Source organism: Molossus molossus, unplaced genomic scaffold, assembly GCF_014108415.1.
Source record: "Molossus molossus isolate mMolMol1 unplaced genomic scaffold, mMolMol1.p scaffold_m16_p_21, whole genome shotgun sequence".
NCBI lineage: Eukaryota > Metazoa > Chordata > Mammalia > Chiroptera > Molossidae > Molossus > Molossus molossus.
In genome coordinates, this window is record NW_023425357.1 from 30261354 (window position 1) to 30283484 (window position 22131).

Sequence of the window (22131 nt, forward strand, 5' to 3'; positions counted from 1 at the left end):
GTCTTTTTCCACCCCCATTTATTCTCCCTTTGCCCACCTCTCCCCACTCCCCTTTCTCTCTGGCTATCGCCACACTGTTGTCTGTGTCTGTGTGTTATATATAGTGTCATATACATAATGTTTTTTCTTAATTCCTTCACCTTCTTTCATTCAGCCTGCCAACCCCCTCCCCTCTGACAGCTGTCGGTCTGTTCCGTGTATCCGTGTCTCTTTCTATTTTGTTTGTTTGTTCATTAGATTCCACATATAAGTGAGATCATAGAAACAAAACCCCCAGGGAGCTATGGCCCAAGTTTAGATAGAGTATTCCTCATTTACATAAAACAACTGTTTTCATAATTTAAAGTTTAAAAGACACTGAACTGAGATTCATTTTCAGGTCTTCTAAATAGTAAGTATAAGCTGAAGATTTGCCTTGTCTGGCCCTCCCAGCCCTAGGGTGCTGCTCAGTTCTGTCATTTTACCATTTGTAGGAAGAGCCTCTCTATCCAAGAGTCTCCACTTGTCTCTAGGAGTAGGTGTTTTGTTTTGTTTTTTAATTGTGATTATAAAACAAAACAAAATTTACCATCTTCACCATTTTTAAGTGTACAGTCAGTAGTGTTAAGTATATTCACATTGTTGTGCAACAGATCTCCAGAATTTTTCATTGGGCAAAGCTAAAACTTTGTACTCATTAAACAACAACTTCCCATTTCTCCCACCCCCTAGCCCCTGGCAACCACCATTCTACCTTCTGTCTCTATGCATTTGACTACTCTAGGGACCTCGTGTAAGTGGAATCATACAATATTTGTCCTTTTGTGACTGACTTATTTGACTTAGTATAATGTCCTGAAGGTTCATCCATGTTGTAGCATTTGACAGGCTCTCCTTCCTTTTCAAGGCCTAATAATATTCCATTGTGTGTGTGTGTGTGTGTGTGTGTGTGTGTGTAAAACACATTTTGTTTATCCACTCATCAGTCAATGGACACTTGGGTAGCTTCCACCTCTTGGCTTTGTGAACATCCAGAGTACTTTTTTTTTTTTATCCTCACCCGAGGACATTTTTCCATTTTTTGTACAGATAGAGTGGGAGGGAGAGAGGGGAAGAGACAGAGAGAGAGAAACATCGACGTGAAGGGACACATCGAGTGGCTGCCACCGCACGACCAACCAGGGCCGGGGACAAACTGCAACCGAAGTACGTGCCCTTAGCGGGAACCGAACCCGGGTCTCTCCGGACCGCAGGCCGATGCTCTAACCGCTGAGCCAAACCAGCCAGGGCCAGAGTACTTTTTACTCCACCCTTGAAATGCTGTTGGGAAGGTTCTTGTAGAGTCACCCCTCCATGACTTTTCCCCTTCCATTAGGAGAAATGACACCAGGAAGGTATTCTTTTGGCTTTTTCTGCTCCTACATCGAGGTCACCTAGGCCATGCTGAATCATATTTTCTGTGAATGCAGCTGTGTGATTTGAAATTCAGACTTGGCCCCTCAATTGAAGTGACTGACAAAGTTCATCTACCTGGTGGGAGACAAGCTTCTCTTTATGCTTTTTTTAAGGCCCTCACATTCCCACTGAATTCCCAGTCCCTATTGAAAGGGAAGTGAAGAAATGCGTGCAGAGGGTGAAAAGCACCAGGTGGATGGTGGCATATGAATTGGGCATTTGATTTCTGACTTTTATATTTCAGAGACACAAGGAAGCCTACCATTGCACTGTCTGCTGTAGGTGAGTGCATACTCCCTGGCTTGTCTTTATTCTATTCCTTCCATTCTTTCTCTCACACTGACTGTCCCATACCCCATGTTTTATCATGGCTAGGTAGAGTTTTAAGTTCCATATTGCAAGGGGCTTGCTTCAGGCTGCTCTTAGATATTAGAGTCAGGAGTGTTGAGTGTGGTCAGGAACTTATTTCAGATTGCAAGGACAGGAAACAAATTGATTTGTTCTTAAACTTTTTATAGTGGAAAATTTTAAATGTGTATAAAAATAGTTCATCATTCAGCGTCAACAGCTGTCAACATACTGCTACTCTTATTTCTTTACCTCCACCCACCCTATCCTCCTTGGAGTTGTTTTGAAGCAATTCCTGGGTATCCTCTCATTTCATCAACAAATATTTCAGTAAGTAGTTTTTACAAGAGAAGAATCCTTTAACAAAACATAATTATAATACTGTCAACAAACCTAAAAATGTTAATAATAGCTCTTTATTATCATCATACATCTAAGCGGTGTTCAAATTTACCCAAAAGTCTCTCTCTCTCTCTTTCTCTTTACAGTTATTTGAATCAGAATCCAAGTAAAGTCCATACTTGCACGTGGTTGATATAGTTCTCATTTATTTTTTATTTTATTTTTCCTCACCTGAGGATATTTTTCCATTTATTTTCAGACAGAGTGGGAGGGAGAAAGAAAGAGAGAGAGAAACATTGATATGAGAGAGACACAGCAATTGGTTGCCTCCCGCATGATCTTGAGCAGGGTGGGGACCAAACCACAACTGAGGTACGTGCCCTTGACCGGAATTGAACCCATGAAGACTCCTTGGTCTGTGGGCCAACGCTCCAACTGCTGAGCCAAACCAGCCAGGGCTAGTTCTCATCATTTTTAATCAGTAAGGTTCTTCTCCCTCTCTTTTTTCAGTTTCTCTTTTTCAGCAGTTTATTTATTAAAGACACCAGGTTGTTTGTCCTGTGGTTTCCCTACAATCTCAGTGATGCTGATTGTGTCCCCATGGTGTCATTTAATATGGAGGCACCAAGTCTTTGGAATTACTTTCCTATCTACTTGTTACCATTGCTCAGTTGGAATGGACAGTCGGGGAATCCCAACTGCACTGAGGCTGTTGTGTGGTGTTCCTGCTAGTTTCTGAGAGTCAAACTTGGGTGTAGAACTGGTAAACCTTACTCACAGTGATGAAGCCCAGTCATCAGTATTATATTTTGACATCCTTGATAAAAACATATATTATCTGTCTCTTAGATCCTAATTGCTCCTTTGTATCTTCTTGTTACATTTGAATTCCCATTTGGTATTTGTTCCAAAATGATTACATGATTCTTCTCTTTCCCCCTGTACCCCAAGCTTCATCATCTAAAGACTGGATTATCTGTTCTGTGAGTTTAGGGACCACTTCTGTCTGCTTCAGTGCTATAGACCAAGGTCAGCATGACCCGAGGGGATGCTCCATAAATGTTTGTTAAGTGGATCTGGGAATCAAGCACCTGTGCCTCTATGCTAAGGGCTTAATGATTCTGTTGATCTGTGTCTCCCCTCTTTAGGCACTTATGATCTTAGACACAGAATGGTCTGCAGACATGGTTGCAGAGGTTGTCCAACTGCATAAACATACAAATGGTCTGTAAATGCCTCAGTCCATTCCTCTGACTTTTAAGTTAGATTGGTCGTAGAGGAACCCTAAAAACAAAGACAGTTCTTATTTCAGCCCACCTGCTTAAAATACTTTCTTTTCTGGTATAGGTCCTTCTAAAAAACAGAAGTAGGAGGCTTCTTGCACTGTTGTACCTGAGAGAGGTTTCTCAGTCGTGGTAAAGCTGCTCTGGGAGAAAAGAGGCACCCGAGAGGCTTTAGACCTTTGTTAGCTGCCCACATAACATTCCCGGAGAGGTGCAGCCTTGGATACGCTGCTCCCCACATATGTGGTGCCCAGCTCCCTGGGGTAGGGAGTCAGTGAGAATGCGTCCATGTGTGCTCCAGAGTGTTCTTGTGTAGCCTAGGACCTCTGTTTGACTGTGGTGTCACGATCTCAGTAGGGTAGGTTGAATTAGGGGGTTCCCAGAATTTCTGAGAGGCTTCCTGGTCTGATGGGTACCCCACTGGGAAAAGTATTTTCTTGGAACGTTTCAAGTAACTGCCGTGAGGAGATGGAGGAGGCTTTTCTTACCCATGCTCTAGCTCAGTGGTTCTCAACCTGTGGGTCGCGATCCCTTTGGGGGTCGAACGACCCTTTCACAGGGGTCGCCTAAGACATAACAGTAGCAAAATTACAGTTATGAAGTAACAACAAAAATAATTTTATGGTTGGGGGTCACCACAACATGAGGAACTGTATGAAAGGGTCGCGGCATCAGGAAGGTTGAGAACCACTGCTCTAGCTGATACTCTTTCTTGCAAAAAATCTTGGGTCTACTAAGTAATACACTCCCTTTCTTCATTTTAAGGGGTTTCCACCACTTGTTCTTAAATGACTTAAGATGCCCTGTATCTCAAGAGAGAAAAACAACAACAAAAAAACCAAACAAACAGAAGCCCTCACCAAAACCAAGCAAGGATAAGTCCAGGGCCTTAACTCTGTTTCCTGTTAGATTCTAAGTCCTTGCTTTATCTCTCATGCTCTCCAGACTAGCCCTGGGTCTACTATGGTGTCGCCAGTAATACACATCCACCCAAAGGGCGAGGTGTCCAAGCAGAAATATGTGTCATCTGAACAAGAACAAGAAGAGGTGGGAAGGAGGACCATTGTTTGGTTTGGGTTTAACTTAACCTGATAATTTTTAAGAGTCAGCTGTAATTGCTGCTATGTCTCAGGTTTCCCCCTTTTTTTTTTGTGATATGTGCCCCTAGCGGGAACCGAATCTGCGACTCTCTGGTCCGTAGGCCGATGCTCAACCGCTGAGCCAAACTGGCCAGGGTGCGTTTTCCCCATTTCTTAACCTCTTCTGCCATCTTACAGTGTGCCTCCTCTCTTAAGTAGTAGCTTATTTGTCATTGTTCTTTGTGTTTGCAGAGTGAGAAAGGCCTTAGTCCACACAGTGCCGGGGTGTTCCCTTTCCCTGACTCGATGCAGGGCTAGTGGCCATGTCCAACCACTGATGGGGAGGTGGAGTGGGTGCACATAACTCTCTGAGGGCAGAACTGGGCAATATGGGGGCTTATTTTTCATTAGAGCTTCATCTGTGGGCTTTGTTTTTCCAAGACTGTCCCTCTACAAAAATTAAATAGGGAAGGAGCAGGCATTCAGCTGATGAGTCAATTACCAACCAGCAAGCCACATTCAACTTCTGCTCTCTAAGAAATTACATTTCTCTGCTGATGCTGCTTGGAGGTAACCTGTACATTTTTTCCCCAAGTGAAGTTATTTCCTCAATTAGGTGACTCTGATCCTGTTCCCATGTGTTATTTAATTCATTTATTTTTCGGCTTTATTTTCTTTTTATGGTGGAGTTGGTGCAGTTACAGAAACGGGAAGGATTCTGTGCTTATTCCAATCAGAGCTCATTACCCAGCTCCCCTGCATGTGCTGCCCTCTGGTTCTGAAGGTGCTGAAGCAGCCGCTTTCTTCTCCTGATTTTTCTTTGCAGCGGGTGCCTCACAGGTCAAATGGAATAAAAAAAACGCTAATTGCCTTGCCACCAGTCACGACGGGGATGTACGGATATGGGACAAGCGGGTGAGTAATTTCTCTTTTCCCCCAGTTGGCCTTTAATCCTTCTCAGAGGGTAAGAAGAGGACGTTTTAAGTAGCAGGGCTTGTCTTGTGAGTCTAGGGTGCCCCATGCAGCGTGGTAAATTGCCATTTTAAGATCACAGTCCCAGCCCTGGCCGGTTCGGCTCAGCGGTTGGAGCGTCGGCCTGCGGTACAGAGAGACCTGGGTTCGGTTCCCGCTAGGGGCGCGTACCTCGGTTGCAGTTTGTCCCGGCCCTGGTCGGTTGTGCGGGTGGCAGCCACTCGATGTGTCCCTTCACATCGATGTTTCTCTCTCTCTCTCTTCCTCTCTCTCCCTCCTGCTCTATCTGAACAAAAAATGTCCTCGGGTGAGGATTAAAAAAAAAAAAAAAGATCACAGTCCCAGGTGACATTTGCTTCCCCATCAAAATGGTGTTGAAGGAAGGGAGGGAAGTGGGGCATTATGATTGGTGGTTAAGAAAATGAACTTGGCCCTGGCCAGTTTTGCTCAGAGGTTGGAGCATTGGCTCGCGGACCAGAGAGACCCGTGTTCAGTTCCCGCTAAGGGCATGTACCTCGGTTGCAGTTTGGCCCCGGCCCTGGTTGGGGTTGTGTGGGTGGCGACCACTCGATGTGTCTCTCTCACATCGATGTTTCTCTCTGTCTTTTCCTTCCTCTCTCCCTCCTGCTCTATCTGAAGATAAATGCAAAAATGTCCTCGGGTGAGGATTAAAAACAAAATAAAACCAAACCAAACAAAAACAAACAGAAAAGAAAATGAACTTGGACTGTGAAGTTAGAGTCCCATTCTGCTCCTCCTCAGTGTGATAACAGGTGAGCCACTAAACTTCTCCAAGCCTCTGTTTCTTTATCTTTAAAATAAAGATGATAATAACAGTGAATGTATCATTGGAGAAGGTCAAGCCTGGAGAACCCAACACTACTCTAGGATGGTCAGCTGCCCCAGATTGCAAAGCGTAAACTAGTCTTTCTAAGACATATACCATCCTGAATATCTCTGGTGTAAATCACTGAGGTGCGGGGTACTCAGTTGTACAAATTCTCCTTAGAAGCCTAGCTGTCCTATCAGCCCCAAAGAGCCTGCTTAAAGAGCCTGAAGACCATATATTCTCTCCGTAGCAGCTCCTGTAACTGACAGGCATGAAAGAGGTGAGGGGTCCTAGACTACTGCTGCCATGGAAAGTATGTTGGACGTTTGGTATGTTTACATGAGGAACAGTAATGATGCAGGGAAAGGGCCTCCCCCATAGCTCACTGCCTGATGATTGGGTAATAATGCATAGAGCACTTGGCTTCTGTAAGATCTGGGGTCTAAATACCACTTTCTGCTTTATGAAACTCTAAATGGAGATCTCAGCCTTTGTGGGGAGTACCTATTTTGAGTTTTCCTGAAACTTGTTCAGGGGCTGTCCCAACTCGGGTGTTGATTGGAAAGTCTCAATTTTGCTTCCTCCTAGCAGGGAATAAGGTCTTACAGCTGCAGAGCAGAGGGAAGTGAAGCAGAGATTGGGGGTTTGCTGAGTTGGGTGCCAGGCCCGGTGGGGAAGCAGTGTGCTGGCTGAAGCTTCCTGCCTTAGGTTAGCTCTTACGTGAGAAGGTGATTTTCTAAGTAGAAATCGAACAGGTGCATCTTTCTTATGTTAGTTTTTGTCTCAGTCCCTTTAGTCCAATCTGCTAATAGCCATTCTACCCTCTTTATTTCTTAAATTGATGATTGGTTTTATTACTTTTGTCATTAGCATGGCATTTAATATAGTGAATAGTTTAAATAAAATGTGTGGTTACTTGTAGTGCATCCCTGTCTGCTATAGGATATTTTCAGAGTCTGAGGCAAAATAAACACTTTGGTATTTAGCCAAGAACTCTGTCAGTACCTGTTTTCCAAAACGGTGCCTGTGTTTCTTATCTGCCATATTATTCCTTCCTTGTTTTCTGATTGGTCCACTGATTACCCTGACTCCCCTCAGCAAGCCTTTTATTTATTTTGTTGAAAGGGTGTTAACTTTATTTTTAGCTATTAATGACTTAGGACTTCTGCTGAAGCGGACTGTAAACTCGTTGGTTTTATTTCTCTGGCACCTTGTAGTGTCAGAGCAGCACTGATGGCAGGAAGCCTCAGAGCTTAAAAAAGTGCAGTATCAGTGGTAGTGTTGTAGTTTCTTCAAGCTCACGTTTGACTAATAACAATAACGTTTATTAAGCATTTCTTACGTGTAGGCATTGTTCTAAGAACTTGATGTGTATTGGTTTATTTATCTTTATAACTAGTCTTTAAAGTAGGTACTATTTAAAATTTTTTTTAATTGATTATTTTAGAGAGAGAGGCAGGGGCAGAGAGAAACATTGATATGAGAGAGATACATAGATCAGCCGCCTCCTGCATGCCCCCTACTGGGGGTTGAGCCGGCAACCTGGGCATGTGCCCTGACTGGGAATTGAACCTGGACTTCTCAGTCCATGGGACAATGCTCAATCCATTGAGCCACACTGGCGGGGCATACAGTAGGTACTGTTCTTATCCCTATTCTACAGATGTGTGAATTGAGGCATGTTTTGTTGCTAGGATTTTAACTCAGGGAGGCTGGTTCTGGAGACTGCACTCTTAACCATAGACTAATGTTAATTATAGAAGTAATACATGCCCTTTGTAGCAAATATAAAAAGAGAGAATAAAAATAATGCATAGTCCTATTATCCAGAGACAAATGCTAACATTTTGGCATTTTATTTTTTTCTGCTTTTTTTTATTGTGGTTTATTATAGCATTACAAGATGCATTTTCCTCATGTTAATCTCTAAGTACAACTTTTTACAAAAAAAATCCTCACCCAAGGATATTTTTCCATTTATCTTCAGATAGAGTGGGAGGGAGGAAGGAACGGAGAGAGAGAGTGAGAGAGAGAGAAACTTCGATGTGAGAGAGATACATTGACTGGCCACCCCTGCATGACCCTGACCAAGGCCAGGGACAAACCGCAGCCAAGGCACGTGCCCCTGACCGGAATTGAACCCACAACTCATTGGTCTACAGGCTGATGCTCTAACTGCCGAGCCAAATTGGCCAGGGCTCTAAGTGTAACTTTTTTTTTTGGTATGTGCCCCTAGCGGGAACTGAACCCGGGACTCTAGTCCTCAGGCCAATGCTCCAATGCTGAGCCAAACCAGCTAGGGCAGTAACTTTTTTTTTAATCCTCACTTGAGGACATTTTTCCATTTATTATCAGATAGAGTGGGAGGGAGGGAGAGAGAGAAACATCGACTGGTTGCCTCCCACATGACGTTGACCAGGACCTGGGATGAACCACAACCGAGGTATGTGCCCTTGACCGGTCAAACCTGAGACTCTTTGGTCTGTGGGCCGACACTCCAACTGCAGAGCCAAACTGGCCAGGGCTCTAAGTGTAACTTTTTATTTTTATTTTTTTTATCCTCACCCGAGGACATTTTTTGTTCAGGTAGAGTGGGAGGGAGAGAGAGGAAGAGAAACATCGATGTGAAAGGGACACATCGAGTGGCTGCCACCTGCACGACCGACCAGGGCCGGGGACAAACTGCAACCAAGGTACATGCCCTTAGCGGGAACCAAACCCAGGTCTCTCGGGACCGCAGGCTGATGCTCTAACTGCTGAGCCAAACCGACCAGGGCTCTAAGTGTAACTTTTAATGGCTGCATCATATTGTATCAGAAAGCTGTACTATGATTTAAAAATTTTAATATTCCCCACTTACTATTTGTAATGTTTCTGGTTTTCTGGTATTCACTGTAACACCGAGAGGAACATCTTTTGTATCTAAAGCTCTTTGTGAATTTGGAATATTCCCTTAAGAAATGAAAATTTTAAGTCTCTTGATAAAAATTGTCAATTTTTTTCCCCAAATGTTTGTGGTGTGTTTTTTTTTCGTACGTGCCCCTCATGGGAGCCGAACTCTGGACTCTCTGGTCCGCAGGCGAACACTCCAACTGCTGAGCCAAACTGGCCAGGGCGGTTATGGGTTTTTTTTTTAAATCCTCACCCAAGGATATTTTTTCTATTTATCTTCAGATAGAGTGGGAGGGAGGGAGAGAGAGCGAGAGAGAGAGAGAAGATCGACATAAGAGGGACACATCGACTGGTTGCCTCTTGAACGACCCTGACTAGAGCCAGGGACGAACCACAACCAAGGTACATGTCCTTGACTGGAATCCAACTCGCAACTCTGGTCTGCAGGCTGACGCTGTAACCGCTGAGCCAAATTGGCCAGGGTGGTTGTGATATTTTATATGTGCACGAGCAATGGTTAATGAAGACTCAATGTATTAAGTGTTATTTATAGATAGCTTCTAAATTGATAGATTAAAAAATCTTTTAAATTTTTTTTTTTAATCCTCGCCCAAGAACATTTTTTCCATTGTTTTTTGGAGAGAGTGGAAGCAAGGGGCGGGGGGAGAAACATCGATGTGAAAGAGACACATAGAGTGGTTGCTTCTTACACATACGTCTGGACTGGGACTGGGACTGGGGGTTGAACCTGCATCCCAGGTTCATGTCCTTGACTGAGAATTGAACCCTTGACCCTTTGTTGTGTGGGCCAATGCTCTAACCACTAAGAAACACTGGCCAGGGCAAAAAATTATTTTAATGTTTGAATGTATTTTTCTGAGGTTTACTTCTGAGCTTGTTCATATGCATATTAATTGTGTATTGTTTTCTTTTTGAGATGTGTGTTCATTCTCTTTTGGGGTCTTGGTCACATTAAGATTGGTAGTTTTAGCCTCAGGATTGAGGTTGGATGTGTTTGGGGATCACAGTCCCTCTTCTTGGATGATTGTGAGGAAGAGGAGCAAGAATTGTAGACCATGATACTAAAGGGGAAAAGCACCCACTATCTCGTATCCTTCATTAAAGCCATGCAGGGACTTAAGCGGAAAGAAATTAGGCTCTCAGACCCATATACAGAGCATGCGTGAAGGGGAGCTGGATAAGTGTTGTTTTTTTGTTGTAAACAAATCAAAATGGTTTCTTAAAGATAGAGACGGGGTCCTGGCTGGTTTGGCTCAGTGGTTAGAGCGTTGGCCCGTGGACCAAAGAGTCCCAGGTTTGATTCCAGCCAAGGGCACGTACCTCGGTTGGGGTTCGGCCCCAGCCTCGGTTGGGGTCGTGTGGGTGGCAGCCAATCCATGTGTCTCTCTCACATCGATGTTTCTCTCTCTATTTCCCTCCCTCCCACTCTGTCTGAAGATGAATGCTAAAAAAAAAAAAAGAGACAGGATCTGTAGCATTTTTAGATCCCTGCTCAGTACCCAGCAGACTGTTATGTGGTAGACACTCTGTTATGAGTTTTTTCCTAAATTGACAACACTCAGTGCTGATCCTTTGCAGAAACCCAGTATAGCAGTGGAATATCTAGCAGCCCACCTCTCCAAAATCCATGGCCTGGACTGGCACCCAGATAGCGAGCACATTCTTGCGACCTCCAGTCAAGACAATTCTGTCAAGGTGAGTGGTACCCCAGTGGGGAGCTGTGTTTGGGTGGCAGCACTTTCTCTGAAGGGAAGCTACAGTATGTTAGCGTAGTGTGTATGTGTGTTTCAGGGGTGTATGTGTTTCTTGGGGAGCTGATCAAATAAACTTGGTTATATAGACCCGCAGGAGTGATGTAGTAGCATATATCTGATATGGCTCCTGGGTCCCTTTCCCCTTGTGAAAGGAAGGCAGAAACAAGCATTTAGAAAGGAAACAAATTTTACTTGCAAAGAAGTTGCCAGGAAGTCAGATTTCACAAGGACTGGCTCAGCAAAGAAAAAGCACAACAGATATATAAGTAAAGGAGAAAAGCCCACAGAATTGTTAGGGTTACCAAGTTTACCATTCGTTTATCTGGGGTGGAGAAACAGCCATTTTCTCATATGATTATTGCATCTGCAAAATTATGATATCTTCAGACATTAGCATTGCAGAAGTCAGGAAAAGAGTTGTTTTATTGGAGATTCTCTAACTTACAGGAAATGCTCAAGGTTTTATGTGTTTCAGTGACTCTATTATTTTTGGTTTATATCAGAGTGTAGAGTTTCCTGTTGTTTGTTTTTCTTTTCAGACTGTGGGATGTGATGTGCCCCCTTATTCAAAAGGATGCAGGGCAGAGTCAGTCTCGTTCTACAATTCCTGTTTGTGGTCAGGTCTCTGCTGGGAAGGACAGAGATTTGACCACAGAAATTTGCTTAGCAATTTTGTGATTTAGCATCATTAATTTAATGTTTTGTTTTATTTATGTAGGCATGTAAATATGGTTATGGTTAGCAAAACTAGAATCATACGCTAAGGCTTAAAAGTTAACTTCTGTCTTGAGGTTTGTAAATCCCCTAGGATTGTAATTTACATTTATGTGCCAGAAGTGGTTTTATTGTTTTTTTTTATTTTATTTGTATTTTTGTCTCCCAAACCCTCCTGCATTATATTGTCTTCCAAGTTCAGTAACCAGAAACCAACCAGTTCGCCTCTGCCTCTCTCTTTGAGGTCCCCAAGTTTGTCAGTGTTCATTGACATCTTTACTACCTGTGAGTCTGGGATTCCATAGGTAATAAAGCAGGTAATGGGCAAGTTCCATGTGTGAAACACAGTCCTTGTTCCTTACTCGTAGGTTTAGCTTATGAATTAAATGAGATTTTTGGCATGGTACTTTATTTATTCCACTATATTCTGGTAAGAAAGAAGACAGTTTTTTTTGAATGTATATAAATCATACAATTGTAAAAAGTAAAGTAATTTAGAGGCATGTTGCATAATTTTTAACCATTGTTCTTAGTGACGTGTAGATATGGATGAATATGTCACCCCTCCCCACATAATCATTTTCTTATGTTTATTTGTCAATTTACTAGCTTATAATTGGTAGTAATAATTTTTATTGTATTTTTAGTTTTTGAATTCTACAGAATCAGCTGAAACAAGATACTATTGAATGAGCATTTCACTTTAGTTTGTATATTGTTAACTGTAAAACTGTTGAATTGAGCGTTAGAGCTTGATCAAGAAAAATAGAAAAGGTTTTTTTTTTTTTGTTTTTTTTTTATGGCCATTAAAAATAGAACATTAGCCCTAGCCGGTTTGACTCAGCATTTGGAGCATTGGCCTGCTGTCTGGAGAGACCCGGGTTCGGTTCCCGCTAGGGGCACATACCTCGGTTGCAATTTGTCCCAGGCCCTGGTTGGGTCCTGCGGGTGGCAGCCACTCTATGTGTCCCTTTCACGTCAATGTTTCTCTCTTTCTCCCCCTCTCTCTCCCTCCCACTCTATCTGAACAAGGAATGGAAAAATGTCCTCGGGTGAGGATAAAAAAAAAAAGAACATTAACCATAGTGAGCTTGTTTTTTTCCTGATCTTGGTTTAAGCTGTCAATTTCACAAAGTTGCTTTCTTCTAGACTAAGAGTCCTAGAAATCCAGGCATGTCTTTTGGGTATGTTCTGACAGATGAGTGTCTGCCCATGGATCAAGGTCAACCTTATTGAGAATCGTGTACCCCTGAGGCTGTTCAAGAACCTGGTTCTTTTTTGTTGTTGTTGTTCTTTCTTTCTTGATTGAGGCCTGCCTTTTAAAAAAATTTTTTTTTCTTTATTGACTTTAGAGAGAGAGGAAGGGAGAAGATGAGAGAGAGAGAGAGAGAGAGAGAGAGAGACATCTATGAGAGAACATTGATTGGTCGCCTCCTGCATGACCCCCATTGGGGATCGGGCCCACAACCTGGGCATGTGCCCTGACCGGGAATCGAACTGGTGACCTCTTGTTTCATGGGTCGATGCTCAAACACTGAGCCACACTGGCTGTGCAGTTGAGGCCTTTCTTATAGTTCTTTAGAAAACTTTCTTTCTGATCTGTGGCTTGTAGCAGCGGTCCTTTGGCAGTGGTAAGAGAAAAGCAGAAATTACCCGCAGACGGGAGGACGGCATGGTTCTGATTATTTATTATAATAACCACCTCTATCAGATAAAACACAGTGAAGACCTCTATCACATATAACGTGATCATATCATAAGACTCCATCACTGATTGCTTTAAGAATAAGAATTTGTTATGAACAGTGAGGACCTTGTCAGATCTCCAGGGTCCTCCATTTTATTCCATTAATTATATATTACAATTGTCACCAATTGATAGCCTATTTAAACCTAGAAACAAAATCTTTTTTTTGAAAAAGAATTGATTTTGTTAATTGTCATGCTAGTCTTTGTAAATGAACACTGATGTGTTTCTTTCTAACCTGAAAAGTAAACAACTGAAATGCATTCATAGTAATGATATTTTACTTGTAGATAATTAATCAGGGAGGTTGAATTTCTCTTCTACTTGCTATTTTTTCACATATAGTAGACTTGATAGCGGGAAAGCATTGTATTGAGCTAATTGAAAATCTGGAGAATGCCAAGCCTACCTAATTATTTCTCGTTTCCCTTTTATAAGTTGAGGGAGCACGTTTCAGCTTGTTGTCTGGCCATCTGGGAAACTCAAAAGCAGTTTAGATGGAAAAGACATCTTAACAATTATATAATTTTGAAGATGGGGCCTGAATTTGGCAATAAAAAGATTTGTCAGAAGAAACAAGAACTATTGCATGCTATCATTTTATGGTCACACTCACCCCCAGCCCGTAACTTATGGTAAACACGGATCTGTTCTCTATCATTATAGCTTTGTCTTTTGAGAATGTCTTTACAGCCCTGGCCGGTTTGGCTCAGCAGTTGGAACGTCGGCCTGTGGACCAGAGAGTCCCGGGTTTGGTTCCCGCTAGGGGCACGTGCCAAAAAAAAGAGAATGTTATTACAATGGAATCATGCAGTGTGTAACTTTTTGGGTTGGCTTCTTTCATTCAGCATAACACCTTTAAGATTTGTCCAAGTTGTTTTAAGAATCAGTAGTTTGTGTACTTTTTTCTGCTGACTACTAATTCATTGTATGGATATACTACAATTTATCATCTGTTGACCCATTAGATGATATTTGGGCTGTTTCCAGTTTTTGGTGATTGTATATAGAGCTACTATAACCATGATGTATAGATTTTTTTGGTGTGTGTGTGAATAGAAATGTTCAGTTTTCTAGGACAAATATATAGGAGTGGGATTGCTGGGTCTTATGGTAGGTGTGTGTTTAACTTTTGAAGAAACTGCCAAACTGTTTTCCAGAGTGACTTTTGTCTCTTTGTGAAAGTAATTTCTTAATACCCAAATAGTTCAGAGTTTACTCTTGGTCTTTCTGCCTTTGGTGCTCTGTCATTTTCTTCTTTTGTGACAAGTGCTGATCTCTAAGTGTATTTATCTCTCCACTGAAAGCATAGGTATCATCTCTAAGGTAGAGTTTGTATCTGGCTCACCTTTGTGTAACTGTATCTTCAAGTTCCACACCTTCCGTGTAAGCGTGGGTGGATGAGCGTGTATTGAGTGGGTAGGTGCTCTTGCAGATAGTCGCACAGCCACATTTTTCCTGTGTGACCTTGGGCAAGTTGCATGGGTTAGTAATTTAGCTTCTCCATTTGCAAAAGAGATTGATCACACCCATTATATGGTTCTTGTAAAGATTAAATGGGATAAAACACTTCAAGCTCTAAACATTTGTCTGAAAAGTAATAAGTAATCAGTACATTTCAGTTATTGTTATTACTCTACTTGTTGTTAAAGTGATAACAACAAGGGGTGAAAACATGTCACTCTTACCTTTCAGCTATAAATCTTGTTTAATAGGCAGGCTGACAGTGATCTGCCCTGAGGGTGGAAGTCTGAAAATTCTCCTGTAGTGTTTATGAATGTGAAAGGGAGGTTTTCTTTGTGTCTGTATCACAGCAGCGTGGCTGTGGGGCTGGCTGAACTGCACTATTGAAATGTATCTTTAGAGGATAGAACAATGAGTTCAGAAGCTGCTCATATTTTAGTAGCTGTTTTTAAATGGCATTTAATTTACAAATTTTCTTTCTTTCTTCCAGTTCTGGGATTACCGGCAGCCTCGAAAATACCTCAATATTCTCCCTTGCCAGGTGCCTGTCTGGAAGGCCCGATACACTGTGAGTGTGGCGCCTGTCTTGTGCCGGGAACTTCCGTCTCGGTGTTCCAGACTCCAGGGCCCAAGGGCCGTTTCTTGTTTTCTCTATGGGGCAGTTTTCTCTTTCTGTCTTGATTTAGGAGTGGGAAAAAGGTGGTCATGATGGCATGAAAGATGTTATCTACTTTTTTTTTTTTTTAATTTGCCCTTGAAATGTTGGGTAAGAATTTGTACTAAAATTGCGAACCATAGATAGACTGGGAAGCTGGTAGCGTGAAGGAATCACTGGTGGCAGGGGAAGAGGGTGAGAGGGAAGCAGAGGGTTGAGAGGCTTGTGGTCAGTGGGTTGTGGTGGAAAGAACTCTGGCTTTAGGTTCAGAAGACCTGGGTTTTGGGTTCAGCAGTGCTGTGTAATTTCCCCCCAGCTTGGTTGAGCTGTAATTGACATATAACACTGTGCAAGTTCAAGTTGTACAACATGTTGATTTGATACACTTACATGCTGCAAAACTATAACCACGATAGCATTAGCTAATACCTCCATCACATAATTACTGTTTCTTTTTTGTGATTAGAACATGTAAGATCTACTCTCTTAGCAACTTTCAAGTATGTAGTATAGCGTTGTTAACTATAATCACTATACTGTACATTAGCTGTCCAGAACTTGATCATCTTCTAATTGGAAGTTTGTGCCCTCTGACCAACATCTCCGCTTCTCCTCCACCTTTCCGCCCCGGTAGCCTATTCTGTTCATTGTTTCTATGAGTTCAGCTTTTTTAGATTCCACATATAAGTGATATCATACAGTATTATCTTTATCTGACTTATTTCACTTAGCATAATGTCCTCAAGGTTCATCCACATTGTGGTAAATGGCAGGATTTCCTTCTTTCTCACAGCTGAACAATATTCCAGTGTGTGTGTGTCACATTTTTGTCCATGCACCCATTGATGGATGACTAGGTTGTTTCCATATTTTCATATCTTGGCTATTGTGAATAATGCTGCAATGAGATATTTAGTATTTGTGTGGCCTTGAGCAAACCACTTGATGTTTTTGAGCAGTTGTTTTCTTTGTAAAATATGAATAATTTTTGCAGTGCCTTTTTTTATTTTTATTGTGATAAAAGTCACCATTTTAAAGTGTGTAATTCAGTGGCATTTCATACATGCACAATATGCCTTTCTTTTGAAAAATTGTATATGAAAATGCTTTATAAACCATAAAATGCTACGAATATAGGGGGTAGGCTATTACCAACCTTCCAACGATTTTTCCCATTGCCACCTTGATAGCTGCTGATCAGAGGTAATATATTACTCTTAGTGTCAGTTTGAAAGGGAGCACAGGGATGAATAAAGCTACTTTTATACATTAGGCTATCACCCTGGGGCTTTGTGGAGCACAGAGGATAATTTGGGTATTGAGTGGCTTTTCCATGTGGGAACACTTTTCAATAGCAGATGTTGACAACAACAGATGTTCATTTTTTTCCTTTTAATAACTAATTTTTTTTTTTTTTTTTAGAGGGAGAGGAAGGGAGAAGGAGAGAGAGAAACATTGATGTGAGAGTACATCAGTTGGCTGCCTCCTGCTTGCCCCTTATGGAGTATTGAGCCTGCAGCCCAGGCATGTGCCCTTGACCGGGAATTTATCTGGCAACCTCCTGGTGCACTGGACAACACCTAACCAACTGAGCCACGCCAGTCAGGACAGATGTTGTTCTTATGAACTGAAATACTTCTCTGGATTAATATATTTGCTTTAGAAAAAAATAAACAAAAGCCCTGGCAGGTTTGGCTCAGTGGTTAGAGTGTTGGCCTGTGGACCGAAGGGTCATAGGTTTGATCCCCAGCCCTGGTCGGGGTTGTGCAGGAGGCAACCAATTGATCAGTGCTTCTCTCTCCCTCTCTTCCTCTCTCCCTCCCTCCCTTCCACTCTATCTAAAAATCAGTGGAAAAATATCGTTGGGTGAGGATTAACAAAAAATAAAATAAAATACAGAGAAGTCTAGGAGTGCTTCCAAGAGGAGAGGTGGAGATAAATGTGCTCTTAGGTGATGATGGTTTATTCTTTAAAGAACAGTGTCTAATCATCAGTCAAATGGGCCCCATAGCTACCTAGCAGATTGGGTGTTGATAAGCAAAATTATCAGACCTCAAACTAACTAGGAGGGGTTTTTTGAATAGCCTTAGTACTTGGGGCAGTGGGCAGGCTGTGCTTCATGTGGATGGTAAGCCCCTGGTGCATTTCCACAAGCCAGGAATGGTGATTGCTGCTCTGGGCTTTTTTCCCAGTGTGCCTTTCATGCTCACTCGGGAAAGTGCTGGATAACTCATAGAGGGAGATCGGGGGAGTAGCTAGGGTGTGAAACAGTGTGTTCCTGTGTGCAATAGTCAAAGCCATATTTTAGAATATTTTTTAAGTTCAAGTATTTGGCTTAGTTTTATTATTATTTTTTTTGTACTTGCTGTGGTCCCTTCCAGAAGCAAAGAAAAGTAGATGGTGATGGTCAACTTATGGTATTGGAAAATTTTTCCCAAGGTGGGTTGGGATCTTTCATCATCCAGTTTATTTTAGGAAATAATTCCACCTTTGTTACTGGGGGCTCAGCTAATTTCTTCCTGGAATCATCACCTGCTTTTCCCTTTCTTGCCATAGCCTTTCAGCAATGGATTAGTAACTGTGATGGTTCCCCAGCTGCGGCGGGAGAATAGTCTTCTCTTATGGAATGTCTTTGACTTGAACACTCCAGTCCATACCTTTGTGGGGCACGATGACGTGGTGCTGGAGTTCCAGTGGAGGAAGCAGAAGGAAGGTGAGTCGGAATGAGCACCGCTGCCTGATTTCCTTTTGAACCCTGTTCAACAGCAGCTTGGTTAGGGTCGGCTGTGTGATCCAGTGTGAAGGATGCAGGAACAGGGCTAGGCTTTAGGAAAGAGAGAGTCAGGGGTCCACCACCTTGAATCATAATAGGTAAAGGGGTATATAGGCTGTGAATCTTCTCCTAAGTTTCCTCTTCTTCTCTTACGTTCAGTCTAGTCTCTCCTGTGTGGAAGAGATCTATAAGAAATTGATAGACTTGCTGTTGCATCATTTGTAGGGCTGAAAACTCTGGGGTCACTACCTTCAGAAGCTTCTGACAGTTGCCTCTTGTCACTCTGTTGATGAGGGAGACCTGAGGTCATCACTGCCCACCACATATTCCTAGTCACATCACAAACCCATAGTGATATTTTACCTTCCATCCCCTTGAAGGTAAGTTTGGCCAAATGACATGCTTTGAACATGAAACATGAAAGATGATGTGGCCTTTTCTGGTTGAAGTATTAACAGCCGGTGTGCAATTACACGCTGTCATTGCCTCTGCCACGGCAGCTGGTCACACTCCAGATGGAGCTGCTCCGGTCAGGAGTAAGGATGAGGAAGAGTGAGCATGAAATCCTTGCTTTAAGCTACTGAGATTTGGGGTTGTTTGTTATGACTTCTTAATCAGCCAGCCCTCACTAATGTAGGGTCAGAATAAAATGGGAGTCAGGAAGCCCTCAGCCTCAGTTTCTCCACCAACTCACCGTGCAAGTATAGTTGCAGTCTCTCTTTTCTTGAGATCTTCTTGCCACACCCTAAATATTTTACAGAACAGAACTATATATCTTGGTCTCTCCGTGTCACAGAAGGAAAGCCAGGCAGTGGAGAGGCGTGACCTGGGATTAGAGCAGCCATCTTCTTACCCCTTGTCTGTGGCCCTCACAAATCTCTTCCAGGATTGTTTTTGAAAGAACTCTTGATCATCCTCTTAATTTTCCCATCTTGATTTCTGTAATCTCTCTTGCTTCTAGAAACAAGAAGCTGTTTGGTCTTTACCCCATTAAGTTTCAAGCATGACTTTGGCTTTCAACTTATTCTCTTGCATTTTGCTGTAGTGAATAGATGATGGAGTTTCCCCATTTTCTGTCTGTCAGGGAGAGTTTGGAGTGTAGTTGTGGATTGAGATAAAATATTTTTAGTAACCAGTTTTCAGTTATCTATGTCTGTATGCCAGTAGGGTGGAGTATGTAAATTGGAACTGTCTACCAGTAGTGAAATTTTGAGCACAAGTTATAGGTATTTTTTTTTAAAAATTCATTTTTATTGTGAAATATACTACTTATCCAGAAAATTGCATAAAACACATAGTTTAAAAAATAATTATAAAGTGAAAATTTATGTAACTACAACCAAGGTCAAGGAAAAGCTTTCTGATCATAATACCCTCTCTTCCCCAGAAGTAAATGCTGTCCTAATGCATGTTGCAGTGACTTCTGTTTCTACCTTTTGATTTTTACCACCCATTTTTGCACTTCTCAAAATAGTTTAGGTTTGTTTGTTGTTGAACTTTTTGTGAATGTAATCATCCTTCACGTATTCTTGTATTTTACTTTTTTATTTTTATGGCCACATCTTCTTAGTATTTTTTTTTTTAATCCTCACCCGAGGAAATTTTTGCATTTACCTTCAGATAGAGCAGGAGGGAGAGAGTGGGGAAGAGAGAGAAACATCAACGTGAGAGAGACACATCGAGTAGCTGCCACCCACACGACCCCAACTGGGGCCGGGGACAAACTGCAACTGAGGTACATGCCCTTAGCCAGAACCAAACCTGGGATTCTCTGGTCCGCAGGCCGACGCTCTAACTGCTGAGCCAAACTGGCCAGGGCTGAAATAGCCTTTAAAGGCAAGGAATAGACTAGGTTGGTTGGCAGAAGCTGTTGTCCTCTCTATTTGAAGGCGAGGAGAAAACGCCAGAAAGGGAGTATGTGGGAAGGCAAGGGCCCTTTGAAAATGAGACAGAGCCCAGCTGGTGTGGCTCAGTGGATTGAGCGTAGTCCCATGGGCTGAGAGGTCCCAGTTCAATTCCCAGGCAGGGCACATGCCTGGGTTGTGGGCTCAGTCCCCAGTGGGGGGCGTGCAGGAGGCAGCCGATCAATGTTTCTCTCTCACATTGATGTTTCTCTTTCTCTCTCTCTCCCTCCCTCCCTTCCACTCTATCTGAAAATCAATGGAAAAATATCCTTGGGCCCTGGCCAGTTTGGCTCAGCGGTTAGAGCGTCGGCCTGCAGTCCGGAGAGACCCGGGTTCGGTTCCCGCTAAGGGCACGTACTTCGGTTGCAGTTTGTCCCCGGCCCTGGTTGGTCGTGCGGGTGGCAGCCACTCGATGTGTCCCTTCACGTCGATGTTTCTCTCTCTCTCCCTTCCTCTCTCTCCCTCCCACTCTATCTGTACAAAAAAGAAAAAATATCCTCGGGTGAGGATAAAAAAAAAAAAAAAAAAAAAAAAAAAAAAAAAAAAAAAAATATCCTTGGGTAAGGATTTAAAAGAAAGAAAATGAGACAGAATAGGGCTGAAGGCATAAACAGAGGAGTTGAGTTTAGAAAGGACTTAGGTATAACTTTTCTTCAAAGTCAGGGATGTGAAAAGAAGCCAGATAGGGAGTCAGAAAGTTGTTGCTGTGAACATGAGTCTAGATGTTGGAACTTCTAACAGGCACTAGTGCAGAATAGCTTTTGACTTGTTCGGTTTGCACAGGGATATATTAAAACACCTATTCAAGGCAGTGACAGAGAAGGATTTTTTTTTTTTTTTTTTTGCATTCATCTTCAGCTAGAGTGGGGGGGGAGAGGCGGGAAGAGAGAGAGAGAAACATCGATGTGAGAGACACATCAAATGGTCGCCACCCACACAACCCCAACCAGGGCTGGGGACAAACCGCAACCGAGGTACATGCCCTTAGGGGGAACTGAACCCGGGACTCTGCGGTCCACAGGCCGGCGCTCTAACCTCTGAGCCAAACTGGCCAGGGCCAGAGAAGGAATTTTTGTGTCACACTCACCTCGTTAGCTTGGACAGATTGTATTGTTTTTTGTTTTGTTTTTTATCCTCACCCGAGGACATTTTTCCACTTTTTGTTCAGGTAGAGTGGGAGGGAGAGAGAGGAACAGAGAGAAAGAGAGAGAAACATCGATGTGAAAGGAACACATCGAGTGGCTGCCACCCGCACAACCGACCAGGGCCGGGGACAAACTGCAACCGAGGTACATGCCCTTAGCAGGAGCCAAACCCGGGTCTCTCGGGACCGCAGGCCGACGCTCTAACCGCTGAGCCAAACCGGCCAGGGCGGGCAGATTGTATTGTTTCCTCAGTTTCCCCATCTGTGAAATGAGGGAATTAGTGAAATTACTTCTAAGTTCTTTGCTCTCTGAAGATGCCATAAAGGAAATTCTAGATACTACAAAATTACCCTGATCTTTCATAAAGCACCCTGAGCCTTTCCGAATGATTTCCCTTTGAGCTGACCTAATATGTGAAAATATAATTCAGTCAACTCAGAACATTAAAGATTTATTATTCATTTTATAAACAGATATATGCATCTCCTTACCAAAAAATTATTTTTAAACAGTTGACCTGATGCATTTGAAATAATTCATTTTATAAAAATTATATTCATCCCCAGCTCCTCTGGAGCATATAAAAGAAGAACATCTGTGGAGGTGAAAGTTTAATGTGGCATTAAACCCCGGCATCAATCTTCACCTGCTAATTTGCTAGTTATTATTTCACTTCATTTAAGTTTGTGCTCAAATGTGACTTCCTCCGGGAGTCAGGTCTAAAAATAGCTTCCCCGTCAGTCTCTGTCCTCTTATCGTGTGTGTGTGTGTGTGT

The 22131-nt window shown here is 42.6% G+C and overlaps 1 protein-coding gene across 4 annotated transcripts in view; it reads left to right on the plus strand.

The window, feature by feature from the left end:
- The window catches only part of WDR59 (WD repeat domain 59), a 95376-nt gene that overhangs the window by 30445 nt on the left and 42800 nt on the right, over positions 1-22131 (plus strand). For all 4 annotated transcript variants that reach the window (XM_036275254.1, XM_036275251.1, XM_036275252.1 and 1 more), the window contains exons 6-10: positions 1679-1716; positions 5313-5401; positions 10779-10895; positions 15370-15447; positions 18091-18247. In XM_036275254.1, the coding sequence (XP_036131147.1) occupies positions 1679-1716; positions 5313-5401; positions 10779-10895; positions 15370-15447; positions 18091-18247 (479 nt within the window). The remainder of the gene's footprint in view (positions 1-1678; positions 1717-5312; positions 5402-10778; positions 10896-15369; positions 15448-18090; positions 18248-22131) is intronic.